Source organism: Epargyreus clarus, unplaced genomic scaffold, assembly GCF_041222505.1.
Source record: "Epargyreus clarus isolate Ecla_fem2 unplaced genomic scaffold, WU_Ecla_fem_2.2 ptg000002l, whole genome shotgun sequence".
NCBI classification, from domain to species: domain Eukaryota; kingdom Metazoa; phylum Arthropoda; class Insecta; order Lepidoptera; family Hesperiidae; genus Epargyreus; species Epargyreus clarus.
Genome location: NW_027332210.1, coordinates 10,478,427 through 10,494,143, shown reverse-complemented (window position 1 = coordinate 10,494,143; position 15,717 = coordinate 10,478,427). Strand labels below are relative to the sequence as shown.

At 35.4% G+C, this 15,717-nt stretch overlaps 1 protein-coding gene, 1 long non-coding RNA gene and 1 other non-coding gene across 3 annotated transcripts in view; 1 reads left to right on the top strand and 2 right to left on the bottom strand.

Moving 5' to 3' along the window:
- HtrA2 (HTRA2-related serine protease) overlaps positions 1-15,717 on the top strand; it is a 33,997-nt gene that overhangs the window by 7,659 nt on the left and 10,621 nt on the right. Inside the window, exons 2-7 of the mRNA XM_073080084.1 lie at positions 759-942; positions 1,982-2,144; positions 9,514-9,603; positions 10,012-10,188; positions 10,840-11,195; positions 14,691-14,874. Of these exons, the coding sequence (XP_072936185.1) occupies positions 759-942; positions 1,982-2,144; positions 9,514-9,603; positions 10,012-10,188; positions 10,840-11,195; positions 14,691-14,874 (1,154 nt within the window). The remainder of the gene's footprint in view (positions 1-758; positions 943-1,981; positions 2,145-9,513; positions 9,604-10,011; positions 10,189-10,839; positions 11,196-14,690; positions 14,875-15,717) is intronic.
- Positions 12,547-13,772, bottom strand: LOC140747559 (uncharacterized). Its single transcript, XR_012102882.1, has 2 exons — positions 13,360-13,772; positions 12,547-13,168 (listed from the first exon to the last, which is right to left on the bottom strand). It is a non-coding gene; the product is annotated as an uncharacterized LOC140747559 (long non-coding RNA).
- Positions 14,093-14,165, bottom strand: TRNAV-CAC (transfer RNA valine (anticodon CAC)). Its single transcript has one exon. It is a non-coding gene; the product is annotated as a tRNA-Val (tRNA).

Here is a 15,717-nt window from a genome sequence, read left to right as displayed (position 1 = left end):
CACGATTTACGATAACATACAAAAAGAATAATCTTTTGCGATAAAAGATTAACTTTTCGAATAACGTAGTCGATAAGATTAGGCGTTATAAATAAATAAACTGCAGACAATAAAGGTGATATAAATATTTTAGTATTATTGCTCTTAGATTAATAATTATGCCGGTGTTCTAATGGATATGACAGTTGAATATTTTTTGGAAAGTATAATTTGCACCGATAAAATTAAATAATCAAAGAATAAAATAAATGATAATAAGATAATTAAAGATAAAAATCTAATCAAAAATTTCGGAAAATAAGTTCATTCAAAAAAACTATTGGGATATTTTAATAATATTGTAAAACTAGAGTCACTTTAAAGATCATAGTTTTTATTACAATTCGAGAATTTCAAAACACCTTGATTTGTATGTTTTAAAAGTTAAGTGAAACGTAACCAAACTTAACTTGTATAGAAGGCGTTCTTATTTAGATCACAATTGTATATGCTTACTTTAAACATAAAATAAAAATCTGCAGAGAAAATCACGTGTCACAACAATGATTCTTTGTGCGTATAAAGCAAAAACGTCAAAAATGCAGTAAATTCCTCAAAACAGTGAAAATGTTCAATTGCATTACTTGTATAGGTCTTAAGTACATACCATATGCTACTCAGTGTAGAACTGTGTAGTATGGATTTCAATTTCAATAATTGTGAGTCACTGCAAATGAATTGTTATAAGTATACATTTATTAATAAAAATATCTTTCCAGGGGCGCCACACACTCAAACTTGGTGATATGCGACCAAACTGGCATGGTCCGGGGCAGGGCCAAAGGTCTTGGCACGAACCACTGGACCATTGGCATCGATGAGTGCGCCAACAGAGTGATAGCGATGCTCCACGCCGCGAAGATAGACGCTGGGATACCTCTCATGAAGCCTTTGGACTCTTTGGTAAGGATGAAACTTAGTGGTACTAGTGGAGTACCTTGGAAACTCCGTAGATTTAATTTTCATTTCCATTTTGTGACTGTAAAACGATTTAACGTAACCTTTATTTATTTATTGGATTTATTGGATCGTGGGTGCCATGAACACACAAAGACATAAATTCCCAGACCTAGAATATAACTCTAAATACGTAGTTACAATGTGTCAATGGTCGGGGATCGAATCCGGAACGCTTTAGGTCTAGACGGGTACATTGACCAGATCGGTGTATACGAGTCGGCGAAATTTGATAAGCATAATCCACTATCAAATAACGCAGTGTAAATAGCTTATCACCTTTTATAATGTGGCCGAACTCAGACACAGTTTTCGTCAGAATCAGAGTATCTACATTGTAGAGTGCAAAACGTTTTACTCATTACAATGCAAGCCAGGTCGGTTAGAATCGAATCAATTGATAAACATTAGGCGCAATAATTCAATGATCAGTATCTACCATAAGGCAAATACGCTTTTCCTTAAGCTGTAACTGTATTATGCTGTCCGTCAAAGTATAAATGTTAGACTTTAGTATTTTTATGTAATTGCGGATAAATACTAATGAAGATAAAAGGGCACGACCGCACAAAATTATTAGGATTTTTTTCTAATTGAAATATTCAATAATAATTTAAAAATACGGCAGTGCGTTCCTGATAAAGTTTATCTAATGGAAAATGGCCCCTACTGTCCTAGTCATTCTTAATCAACTCCAAATAGAATTAGAGTTTTACTCAATTAGTTTGAAGTCTCTCCCAAATGCACTGCTACCCTTGAGGTCTGTTGGAACGGCTCCTTTAAATGCCTACAATACAATTTGCCTTATACTGCAGTTATAAGGTGAAACATGCGTGACGGCAGTTCAGAATATGAACCACCGGGACTTCTACCTTTAAATGCTGACATCATGATTCCTCACCTAATTACTTAGTAATCAATCACTAACAATTTAGACAGTATCCTCCAATAACGTTGATTAACCTTTGCCACACCAATTGTCCAGGGTCTGACGCTGTCTGGGTGCGAGCAGGACAGCAGCAACGCAGACCTGGCCGCGGGAGTGAGACAGAAGGATCCTGCTTGCGCAAAAGCGATCTATGTTGCATCAGACACTGCTGGCTCCTTATTTACTGGAGCAACGAATGGCGGGATGGTGCTGATTGCTGGTGAGTTATGGTTATGAACATTTATAGCTGATTGAGGAATGATAGCCTACTGTCATCAATTTCAGAGTCTATACTACTCTAAAGTATTGTGGACATCTAAAATTCAAATTAAAAATCATCACGATGAAGGAGCATCTTTGGGAAACCTATATGTTTGAGACTTCTGCAATCAATCGTGAAGGTATGGAAAATCTACCAATCCATAATTAGGTAGTGTAGTGAGCTACAGCTAACACCCTTATCATTTTGAGAGATAGTCCGTGCCTATCAGTGTGGTTAATAGTAACATTGGTAACCATCTTGAAGAAACTTTCTCGTCCCATTATTTTCGAATATAAATGACTTATACGCGCTCTTATATTTTAAAGTAAAGATTGTCTATCCAAGTATGGGGCGAAATTAGTATATATAGCTTTAGCTACATGTGCAGCGATAGGACAATAATTGGTCTAAGATAATGGAGTTGATTAACGGAATAATTGAACAGAACCGTCCAATGATTCAAGGAATTTGAATGACAATCAATTTCAACTTCAGCAGGTTCAATAAACTGTGAAGTACGACTGTCTATTGCGCACTATAATTAAAGATACGGTTCGGAAGTAGATAGTAGAGGCGTAAAGTATTTCACTGTAACCATAAATAAGTTTTGAATGTATCTAAATTGGTCTAAATTTACTTGGTGTCTTACACGTAAGCGGATGTTATTAACCATGAATTCAAGAATATTGCAGAAGTACACAATTTCTCATATAAGGCTCATCCAGAGCATGTAGAGAACCTAGGTATGTTAAGTGGTCATTATAACCTTATTGATTTTTTTTATAATATAGAAATAGCAAACGAGCATACAGTCCATCTGCCGCTCTGCAGATGTTATCTAGCCACTGCTGCTCATGGGTCATGATTTGTTATCAAACCCCGATGAGATTAGAGGCCTACCTGAGATCAACTGCAGATACGTTGCGACCCCTGAGGATTAAGTTGGAACGCCTCTGACAAGTATATCTCCCTTATCACGCCCTTCAATCTACAACACAGTAGCGTTAAACACTGCTGTTATTAAACTGGAAAATGGTGTGGTGATGGTGCCTCCAAAGATGAACCACAGAGGGTTCAATCACTTAGTGTGTTAACACTAAGCAACAACTGTTACCACTAGTGTGTTAACACAGAAACACACTCCTGATAACTGAGATGGAACGAGATATGTTCCCTAATTTATAGGTTACATAGTTAGTATAGGTTACATAGTTAGGGTATAAATTTACTACAATCCAAATAGATCGCGGAAAGCATACAATTTACACAGGTAACATGACGTGAAGTTACGCCTCAATTCCGGTACTGCAGAATTTTCCACAACGCACCAGTTTCGATCTCGTATCAACAGTGGAAACAGTCGTTCGATGTTTGCCCGGTGATTTACGGCGCTCCATTGACTTACGTGACGTCAAATATGTTAGAGCACGTGGGGTTATGTTTACTATCTATCCAAACAGCGATTGCGCGATCTTTGCTAATTTAACCGTTTAGTCTTGTGAATGTATGCAGATGCAGTCGAGTTTATTTGTAGCCTTGTACTGCCGAATTTTGATAATAAACAGACTTATGTCTTTCGGACTTTGGGTTCCTTACCGACCCTTTCTACACTAGGATTATATGTGGGGTGCCATGGACACACATAACACTCAGAAAACTTTGCGCGTCAGACCGGTATGGTGACCGTACCGCCAACATTATTTAATTACATCTAAGTAATAAATATGACATTGCAAATATACGTATTGCACGTATACATGCACTCTTATAGCCCATTTATATCAACAAACGTGCCTGTAAAAATACAACATTTTTACAGGCACGGTACTTGCCTGTGATGTGTTGGAACATAATGTTAGGATTTGGGAACGCACTCCGTGCTCTTTGATTCCGTTCATATACATTATATAGAACGATCTGATTTTGTTTTGTCGTGTCTGACTCGTACGATATATGTTATATATAAAATTCTCGTGTCACAATGTTAGTTACCGTACTCCTCCGAAACGGCTTTACCGATTTTCACCAAATTTTATATGCATATTCAGTAGGTCTGAGAATCGGCTACTATCTATTTCTCATACCCCTAAATGATAAGGGTTGTTCACCCTTAACATTTTTTTTATTTATATGGCAACACAACGTTTGCCGGGTCAGCTAGTGTTGATATAAATGTACGATTACTACGCACAAATATAGTTGATAAGCGTTTGAACGACAAATAGAAAGTTAATGGACGATACAGTACTAGTAAAATATATACCATATACTTAATATTTGAAGTATTTTGATGATGAAAACTAGTATTAGTGGGACGTGAACTTAGACATTTTTTGTATAGACTTAGGTACAAGTTTTTAAGGTCAACGAGGTGTATTTGAATGCGGGTTCCATCCGTCACCCATTAATATTCAATGCCAATTGGACTTGAGCGTAATTCTACTTTTTATCAATTTCCTGTGTGACATTAGTTACAAGGGAATGCCGATTAGATGTATGACTAAACTTTTATTCTAGATCATCAAACTTTTATTCTAGGTTAAAGTCTTTGTGGTTCGATAGTGGTACAAAAGCCAATTTTTGAATTGTATAAATCTTTTGGAAATGATCGTAGCGGTGACTTTTAACGCTAGTGCTGAGGATAAATGCGTGAGGCATTCCAATTTAGTCCAAAGGAGAAACTATCACTGTACCCATGGCATAAGACAGTGTTCCTCTTTCATTAAAAAAGATAAAACATTTAGCTGCATTTAAGATATTAAAAGGAATAGATTTAGATGATAAAGGATAGAGTTATTATAACTTTTCACAGAAATGTGTGCCTATTTGACTGTTGTTTTAAAAGATAATAACGAAGATACATGACAAAAGATACAACTAAGTAACTTAAAAATTTAAAGTTTCATTGAATTTTGAATAAACAGAGAATAGTTTTGGAATAATTTGAGTTAATTTTATAGGAATCTTTTTCTTCTCAGGATTTTAGGAAAAGTGCCTATTGATTTCCAAATTCCATAAAATTTAGCAATTTATGAATCTACCCTCATTCAATGCCTCAAAAAGCATTGCAATAATAATAACCACATTACAGATACAAAATAACTAGGTCGAAACTGATAACATCTTCTTTTTGATGTCCTTTAAAAACTGAAATGAAATAAAGAAATTGGTAATTATTCTTGCATGTCAATATACCGGTTCTTAAGGTTTTTACTGCGTTTTAATATAAATTAATTAACTGGCCTACTTTACACGATAATAGAATCGAGCAATGACATTATTATTTTTATCTTTGAACCAGTATCTGTTTAGCAATAAAAGCGTATGCCATTTTGTGGCGAAAACAACAATGGAACTTTTTACGAATTCACATTTAAATTCGCAAAAAACACAGTAAATTATAGTTCTATTAGTACAATTAAGTCATTTGTACATTTGTTTATCTACATGACTGTGTTTTTAAATATCAGAATGGCATTATGAAAGGTGGTAGAGCCAGCACGGATCAACCGGCGAGGTACTGCCGTCACACCTATTCCGCTGTCACCCAACACGTTTCACATTTCTGTGGATGTGTTTGGATGCCAGCTGACTTATATATGAGGCGACCATTTTATTCCTCAGTTATGGAAACGTACCTATGATCGGCTAATTAATTGAAAATTTACAGATATCTTGATGATAGTAGAATTTTTTGACATGCGTTTTTGATTCGCCGATTGACACGAAGCGTTTGACTCCGTTTTAACGAAAATTTGCGATACCTACTGTTAGTCAAATTGGCTACAACACTTCTAGCTTCAGACGACACCACTCCAACAATAACAAAAGTTACATGAACTAATAGAAGGAAGCGTATTTATAGTTGCAGAGGATGTGAGTAGTTTGTGAAATGAGGACACAATACTGGGTTACGTGATAACCCCTGCCTTGACATCTGGGGTCGGGCCATTAGGGGTCTTGGAAAATAAACGTTGGGACAAGTGCTTAAGCGCTCACATCCGTCCATTTGTTTACGTTTCAATTGAATATACTTTGGCTTTGTATACATTAGGGATGGCGAGTATTTTCGAAAAAGATCGCTTCTTGAATCGGTGTGTTATAAATCGATTTACAAAAAAAATCGAGGCCCAAAGAATCGATTCTCCAAAAATCGATCTTCGACTTTTAATCTAAGAAAAGGCGAAGATAGCGAAAAACAGGTCATCAGGAACAAACATGTACTGAAATGCATATCCGTCAGCAATAAAAATGGTTTTAAATCCAATCAACCAATTTAGAAAAGATCGACTTTCGATATACTGGACTGAAAGATCGATTCACTGAATCGATCTATTGCTGGTGATCGATTAAAATAATCGTTTTTTTGGCCCAAAAGATCGATCCTTCGATTAATCGATCTCAAATCGCCATTCCTAGTATACATACATTTTGTAAGCAATGGTGATTGTTGCCTATTTATATGAAAGAAGAAAACAAAACTGCTGTACCCTTGATGGTAAGTGGCTACTACTGCCCGTAGAAATCTGTAATCAATTTTAAATAAGATTACATTCCTACCTGAAATTGGCCACAGATGTGACGTCACCCCCGAGGACTAATTTGGCAATCGTTTAAGGACCTATGTACGTCGCTCTTACCACACCCTCCAAATCAGAACACAGCAGCGCTGAATACTGTTATTTTTTTTTATAATATAAGAGCAGCAGACGAGCATGCAGTCCACCTGATGGTAAGTGGCTACTGCCGCCCATGGACATCTGTAATCAACCCCAGATAGGATTAGATATTCCTACCTGAGGTCGGCCACAGATGCGCCGCTACCCCTGAGGACTAAGCTGGAACGCCTCGGAAAAGTCTGTCTCCCTTACCACACCCTTCAAACCGGAACACAGCAGCGCCTAGCACTGCTGTTATTAGGTAGAAATAGGTGTGGCGGTGGTGCCGCCGGAGTCGAACCACAAAGGGTTCTACCACCTTCAGAGCATTATTATTAGGCAGAAATAGTAGTTTCGGTGGTGCAGTCAAACCACAAGAGATTCTACCACCTTCACAATCCCCGCGTTTAACACTCCTGTTATAAAGAATAGGAAACATAAAATACTTTATAGTCATTTCTTGCACAATTTATGTAAGTTAAAATAACGACGTCATTATAATATGGGACCTTGACCGTATTGCAATATTTATTTATTTTGTTTATTACATACAGAACGATATTTTTGGCTGCACTCAGATTTACGTTAATATTTTTGACTGTGGCACCTTACGCTTGGAAAGTGGCAATTAATTTCTAATCAAATGATTTCTAAAATCTAGGTTGTTTTGATATTATCGAGGCATGAGTTCGAATCTGGGCTAAGCACCTCGGGAGGTCAAAATTCAAACTACTAGGCTAACGCTGCTTTTATATTAATTTTGATACTAATATTTATACTTTATTGAAACACAAAAACTGACTACAGACTGACGAATCAGAGTTTGTACCGATGAGAAACACGGCGTTTCCACGGAGGTTCCTTACATATGGTACAAAATCGCCCGGCGCTTCTGTTACAATGGGCGTGCCACAGGGTTCAATACTCGGTCCATTCCTGTTTTTAATTTATATTAATGACTTACCCTACTATGTAGGGAATAATCATGAGATTGTATTGTTTGCAGATGACACTTCACTTTTGTTTAAGATTAAAAGACAGTTAAACAATTATGACGAAGTAAACAATGCTCTCTCGAAAGTTATCCATTGGTTCAATATAAATAATCTTCTTCTTAATGAGAAGAAAACTAAATGTATCAAGTTCTCGTTACCCAACGTGAAGCATGTTGAAACCAATGTGCTATTAAATGGAACGGTTTTGGATCCTGTGGAGTCAACTGTTTTCCTAGGTGTTACTGTTGACGCCAAATTGCAATGGGGTTCCCATATAGATAAATTGTCGGGTAGACTCAGTTCGGCGGCATATGCTGTTAGAAAAATTAGACTTCTAACTGATGTAGAAACAGCTAGAATAGTTTATTTTAGTTACTTTCATAGCATTATGACCTATGGTATATTGCTATGGGGGTTCGTCACACCTAAATGATATTTTTATATTGCAAAAGAGAGCTATACGAGCTATCTACAGCCTGCCTCCAAGAGCTTCACTAAAAGAACTGTTTAAAGAAATAAATATTCTAACTGTTATATCTCAATACATATATGAAAATCTGTATGTAAGGAAAAATATTAATAAATTTGTAAAACGGTGTGACACGCATAATGTAAATACAAGAAACAAACATAATCTTTCTACACATGTTACTCGTCTCCACAAAATAAGTAATTCTTTTATGGGTCAATGTATACGTTTTTATAATAAACTTCCCTCCGAAATCAGAAATTTGTCAATTAATAAATTTAAAGCCATAATCAAAATCAAACTTAGTCGTAAAGCCTATTATAAAATTTCTGATTATATTGATGATAAAACAGCATGGGACTGATCAATAACAAAATTATTAATTAATTAAGAAAATGTCAAAGTGTAGCGTATCTTGCTGAACAAACTTCTTTTTTAGATATATGTAAAGCAAGATACTGGAGCTAATGCTTTATTAATTATACGTAAAAATGATGGCATTACAAAAAGAGAATGATTATTATTAAAAAAAAAAAGACAAACCCGCTGAGTTTCTAACCGGATCTTCTCAGTAGAGGTCGCGTTCCGATCCGGTAGTAGTTTAAGAAAAAATTGTACCTGACAATTTGTAAGTGCCGTCGTTGGCCTATACAAAATAAATATATTTCATTTCATTTCATTTTATTTCATATATTTTGTAAGTAAGCACTAAGAAAGGATTTTTTGGAAATAATTCCCTAAGGGGACTGAATAGGGGATCAAAGCTTGTACTTAATAAAACTAGAATTACCTGATTCACTGACAACACACATATAAATTCAGTGGACGAAGAATAGATTTATCCATAAAACTTCTTTAGCATTTGGAATTTAGTGGATGCACTGTCATGCATCAAGTTATAACGTAAATAAGAACTAACAGATATTTTTTGATGTGCGTCTCCTAAGGGGCCAAATCACCTATTATTATCAATCAATACTACTATCAACTTGGCCATCGTGATGGCTACAGCCTAAACCACTATCACTGAGAGGAGACCCGTGCCCCGCAGTGGGACAGTAATGGGTTGAAGACGGCTACTATCAAAGTTCACTCAATGATTCATATGTTAAGTTATTAACCTCAATGTTGTGTAACGCCATCTTTCTTAAAACGGCGGAAGCTTATTTTACTCCTATATAATATTTATGTTTTTATATTTTCAGGTACAGGATCGAATGCACTCCTGCGCACACCAGATGGTCAGCAGTATGGTTGTGGAGGATGGGGGTACCTTTTAGGAGATGAAGGGGGTGGTAAGTAGGTGTTTGTAATTAGTATTTTTTTAATCCAATATGTTATTGTGTTTAAAAATCTTTTGATGTTAACAGTTCGTTGCAGCATTAGCAGAAATTACGGAAAAATAAATAAATCTAATTAGGATTCAACATAAAACTAACATGGATCCCTTATTCTGTAAATTATAAAACATGCAACATAATATGATAACCAGAGAAAACTTGTAACATAAAGATTTGTACTCATATTTACATTAAAATATTAGTCACCGACGAAAAAGATTCAATCCCTAGCCAGTCGGGCTTTACCGACAGAGATTGTAGATTTTATATAAAAGACTCCTAGTGTAGACCTGTGAGTGTAGAAAGTCAATTATATTTTCACCCAGATTAAATTTTAATTTTTCCTTTCTTATGTCTCCTCAGCGTACTGGATAGCCCACCGTGCAGTGAAGATGGTCTTCGACGATGCAGACGGACTGCGTAGGGCGCCGCATTGCACTGAAAGATTATGGCGCGCGGTACAGGACCACTTCGATGCAGACAACAAGGCAGATCTGCTGCCACACGCGTACAAACACTTCGACAAGTCACATTTCGCTGGTAAGTTATTATGAATCCATTGTCAAGTGACTGAAAAATCTATTGTCAAATGACTGATAAATTCATTGTCAAATGACTGATAAATTCATTGTCAAATGACTGACAAATACATTGTTAAATGACTGATAAATTTATTGTCAAATGACTGATAAATCCATTGTCTAATGACAAGATAAGTCCTTTGTCAAATTATTGCGATAAATCCACTGTCAATGTCAAAGGACTTTGATAAATCCATTGTCAAATGACTATCACAAGTCTATTGTCAAAGGACTATGATAAATCCATTGTCAAATGACTGATGAATCCATTATCTAAATTTTAGGCACTGGTCTTAGAAGTGTGGTTTGGAATTTACTGCAATACTTTAAACATTACTGCTGAGGGAGACTTGGGGCATACTTCTTCTGACAGATTCCTTGCCGAGTGGCGGACTAAAGTACGGATGAGTGACCTTGCCCATAGCAGACAATTAAAATGCCCCCTGAAGCTCCCCCTAAAACTGGTAACAACGGGGACCCGTGATTCAACCCCCTGAACCATGAATGCCTATATTTAGCCAGTAGCGGTCACAAACTGATATAATTTCCCTTTGCTAATTTTCTACTGTAAAGTCAGGTCTTCATTAACACAAATACAAACTGTTTCCAGGTCTAACAGCAAAGCTCTCATCACTAGCAGACGACGGAGATGCGCTCTCCCAGCATCTCTTTGCCGACGCTGGTGCAGCACTAGCTGCCCATGTAGCCGCTTTAGCAGAACGCGCTGAGACTAAACATAATGGAACTTTCGAAATTAATGGACAAAATGGAGCAACTTCTGAGCTTGAGAATGTAAATGGAGCAAGTGAGGTTAAACAGAATGGGAGTGCTAATGGGCAACATGGGGCAAATGGACACGGAGAAAACTGTTTTGGAAACGCTCTTCGTGTGGTCTGTGTGGGTTCTGTGTGGAACAGCTGGGATGCGCTCAAGCCTGGAGCGCTAAAGCAGTTGGCTGATAGACGTGTAAGTATGCTTCATAGGTTTTTAAGGTGATCTAAACCTTTGTGGTTCGTCACAGAAGGGCAGATTTTTTATAATATACAAAAAAATATCTATTTTTATTTTCTTATATATAATTTTGTAGTAGTAGCATACGGCTATATATGCCATGTGATGCTAAATGGCAACTACCTATGGCATATGACATATGGACATCTATAACCAACCCCTGATGGGATTAGATTTCTTCGTAATATTGGTCACAGACTCCTGAAGGATACCTATAATTTTTTTATAAGATAATTATGTGTCCCTCACAACACTCTTCGAACTTAAACACAGCAGCGCTTAACACTGCTGTTATTAGGCAGAAATACGTTTGCCGCCGCATTCGAAGTCGAACCACAAAGAGCTGTACCACAACTTATTTAGATTGCTTATTGTGTCTGCCCGTATTTCTGCCTTATAAACAGTGGTAAGCCGTGCTTTACAAACTGCTGCTTAGTTTTCAGATGTAACAATGCAATTGAGAAATTCTACGTTACAAAAGATATCTTGGTTGTAGTAGCCACTTATCACCAAGTTAACTGCATGCTTCTTAATACTTCTTCTGTACTATAAAAATAAAAAGATAAAATAACAAAGTGACATAAATACTATGTTGTAAATTTTCCTGTTAGAATATTGTAAAATATTAATTTAATGAATTGGCTACTTGACACTTTTTGGGAAACTGTTTTAATGAATTCATATACGTATTATATATGCCTTTCATTGATCATTTTTTCGAAAAAAGGGCTATTTATTAATAAAAAAACATATTTTTATTACGGTAAACGGAACGTTACGCCAAAACATGCGGTCGAGTGTCATTTCGTGGCGTGACGTCAACACATTGAAAATATAGAAATAAACTTCGACGCTACACATACTTCAGGGGAAATCTTGGGAATTATTTAACTTTTATTAGTACAATTGCAAGAATGTCAAATTACAAGGCGTGTGCAGTGACGATGTGTTCAAGTACGATCGCTAAATATCCTAACAAATTTGCTTATACAAGTTCCTAAACCCAAATCTCATAAACGTTTAAGAACTTGCAGATTTTTATATGTTTAAATCCTCTGTTTGCAAGCAATGACATTTTATACTATCTATGTAAGAGAAGTATTATTGAAAAAAGGAATAAATTTAGTAACTCTCGAGTGATTCGTCAATTCCAAATCATTGGATCGGGACGTAATCAAAACAAAACAGCAAGTGGAAGTATTCATATATTTAATATATTATATAGATGTCTATGATAAGAATAGAATTATAAGACGTCTATGAGAATTCTATTTTAAGGGCCCATTCTGTAATTAATAGGACACAATTAAAATATTTCATGACTGTGTTATTATTGATGGTGCATGTGCACTGATTAAGTTACATGACTGTATAATTAAAAATACATGATTTGCTAATATTAGTATTTTATTAACCGATTTCTTTGTTTATTTGGTTTATATGGTTCTATTAGTGAGTACACACAGTAGAACTTTTGTATATATTTATCATATGTTACAGTTACAATAATTACTACAGATCACCTAAGCTAAATTTTTGTGCTGCTTGCGTGTCTGCTTTTCTTCATTACTAAAATTATTTTCCGTAACAAATGGATATATATTTTTATCACTGTCATTTTCAGAATTAAATTGCAATGCAATAATAGGAACTGTATGTTCACTTTTCTTCCTTCATCTTGTTGGGTAGGTTACGCAAGTAAAGAAGTACTATTTCCCGTGTACTTTACTTTATGTATTTCAGACTGGTGCCCACTTTCGAAACTTTTGGCTCCTCACTTCTTCTAGGCAGGACAGTCATCACATTTTCATTTTCATTGATGTACCTTGTGTTCAGGACAACTTTTACTTTTCATCAAACACAAACTTGCCTTCCTCTTAAACTGCACATACTCTATAACGTCGTCACTATACGATTGTCGGGAAGATCTGTAAATATAAATATAACCAATTAATAACCTTAAAACAGTTCACATAAGAATATAAGTATATTTAAAAAAATCTTAATAATCACTTGAAGACTTCAGACAGAAGAAAGGTTTTTTCTGTCTGAAGTCAGTTAAGAAATGTTTTAATTGTCCGATATGATTAAATGTAAATATAAAGAATGTTTTACTTACGTTGTTTATTTGATATTTCCATAGGTTATCTCACGGAAGTTTTTGTATCCATTTTGATTTATTGCACTGCATATATGGAGGTTCTTTAAGCAGGTTCACACTCTCAGCTTTAATATAGTATGGCTTCATTTGGGTTCACAACATAAATTCAACCAACTCTAACAGCAAACGATTTAATTATTATTTGTCTTGTTTGGTTTCGATGTAGTGACGTCACATGACTTTTGAGGCAGCACTGTCGCCGTTTTGGAATTTAAAATCCACAGATAAAAAATCGAAAGTTTCTTTTTAAAAATTAAAATACTTAGAACGTATTAAAAAATAAACGAAATACTGCATAATTCATGTTTACTTATAAGCTATCATATCCAACATATTTCATATTTTATTGTTATAACTGTCAAGTACCCAATTGTATGCTTAAACTAGCTAACCCGGCAAACGTTGTGTTGCCATATAAATAAAAATATGTTAAGGGTGAACAACCCTTATCACTTAGGGGTATGAAATAGATAGTAGCAGATTCTGAGACCTACTGAATATGCATATAAAATTTGGTAAAAATCGGTAAAGTTTCGGAGGAGTACGGTAACTAACATTGTGACACGAGAATTTTCTATATAAGATAATTCTACATCAATACTATTAAAACCACGGAACAAAAATTATAATGTTTCATGATTAAAACACCTAATTATATTAATAAAGGAAAAAGGAAAGTGCACATTACATATGTTTCCGCCCGGGATCGAACCGGGGACCTTGTGCGTGTGAAGCACACGTGATAACCGCTACACTACGGAAACTTATTTTGTGGGTTTGAAAATTCACTTCAGTATGTCATAAGTGCTCTGCTATGGCAGAAATGGATGTGGAGGTGATGCCGCTGTTGTCCAACCACAACGGGTTCTACCACCTTCACGCATTGCCAACAGACATAAAAAACTTGATTGATAGATTTAAGAAAGAATTAAAGAAATAGCTTATAGCAAGAACTTTCTACTCTACAAATCGATACCTTAATTCAACATTTATTTTGTTAGTAAATGGAGTTGAAGGAAATTAAAATAAATTAAAAAAAAACATTTTGACAAAAAGTGGAGTTGGCCGATTTGCGAAATTGAGGTATCGAAATGATCTATTTGACAAATAATAATACGTAAAATTCATTTAAAAGATATTTATCCTGACTTCTGTATAACATTTTGATTATTACATTCGTTTGTTATAATTGTACCTATATTAATTTGCACGTCAGCCTAACATGTTTTTGTAACTGCTGTAAATTATTATTATTAATCAAATCGATTTATTGTATTATTTTTTTTCAGGTGAAACAAGAGCTTGAATTAGTTCGTCTGCGCGTCTCCAGCGCTATGGGGGCGGCGTGGCTCGCAGCTAAACACATCGGCTATGAACTGCCCCGAGACGATTCTGCCTTCTGTGAGGTATTCTACACCTACCGTCCAGAAAATGGAATGGTGAACGGTAAAAATGATTCACACGGCTGCGGGTGTAGTGATTGGTCGAACTGGAGTTAGCTAAAAACGGTTTTTCGTTGTAACAATAACTGGTTTAAACCGTTTTTGTAAAAATATTGATATTGGTAATAACCGGTAAATATAGCCTAAGGCTTGGGCTTATTACCAACATGAAATAGGTTATATGTGGCGTAAGTGCCGCCATTAAATGAATCAGGATTCAATTCCCAGACAGAAACATTTTTTTTGCATTTGACCGAAATGTGCCCTAACGGAGACTCGTGAGTATGAGGTAAAGCAACCTTGCATTTTAGAAATATTTCTTGTATCTGGGTACTGGTTGTGTGGCTACTTAGTACCCATAACAGAGTATTGCCAGATTGAACGTTTTTATGAATGGCGCAACTTTTCGTAAATTTATGCATTATGTTTTGAATTTAAAGGCTTAGATAATTTCATAGACTGTATTTTTCTTTATTGCCGATATTTTGACCCAATTGCAAGAAGTGAGATCACATCGAAATTTATTAATTACGATCCATGGAACTTTGTCCTGATATTGGCAAATTAAAACTGCGTACCGTGAGTACCAGTTACATAATAAAATGTCACAATTCCGCGATAAAATTTGTCTCAAATCGAATATATCATAATAGACTGTAATGACAAATAACACTGTTTTTTCTTATACCATAAAGTGTAAATAAATACCCTAAATTGCCAAAGATGGATTGAAATTAAATCGGATTATAAAGTGCAAATCAAAACGCATTTTTATGTTGTAATAAACGTCTGTCATTTTCGTATTTTGAAAATAGAACGATAGATATGAAATTTTATATTTTTAGCGCTGAAAAGAAAATAATAAGGCCGTATC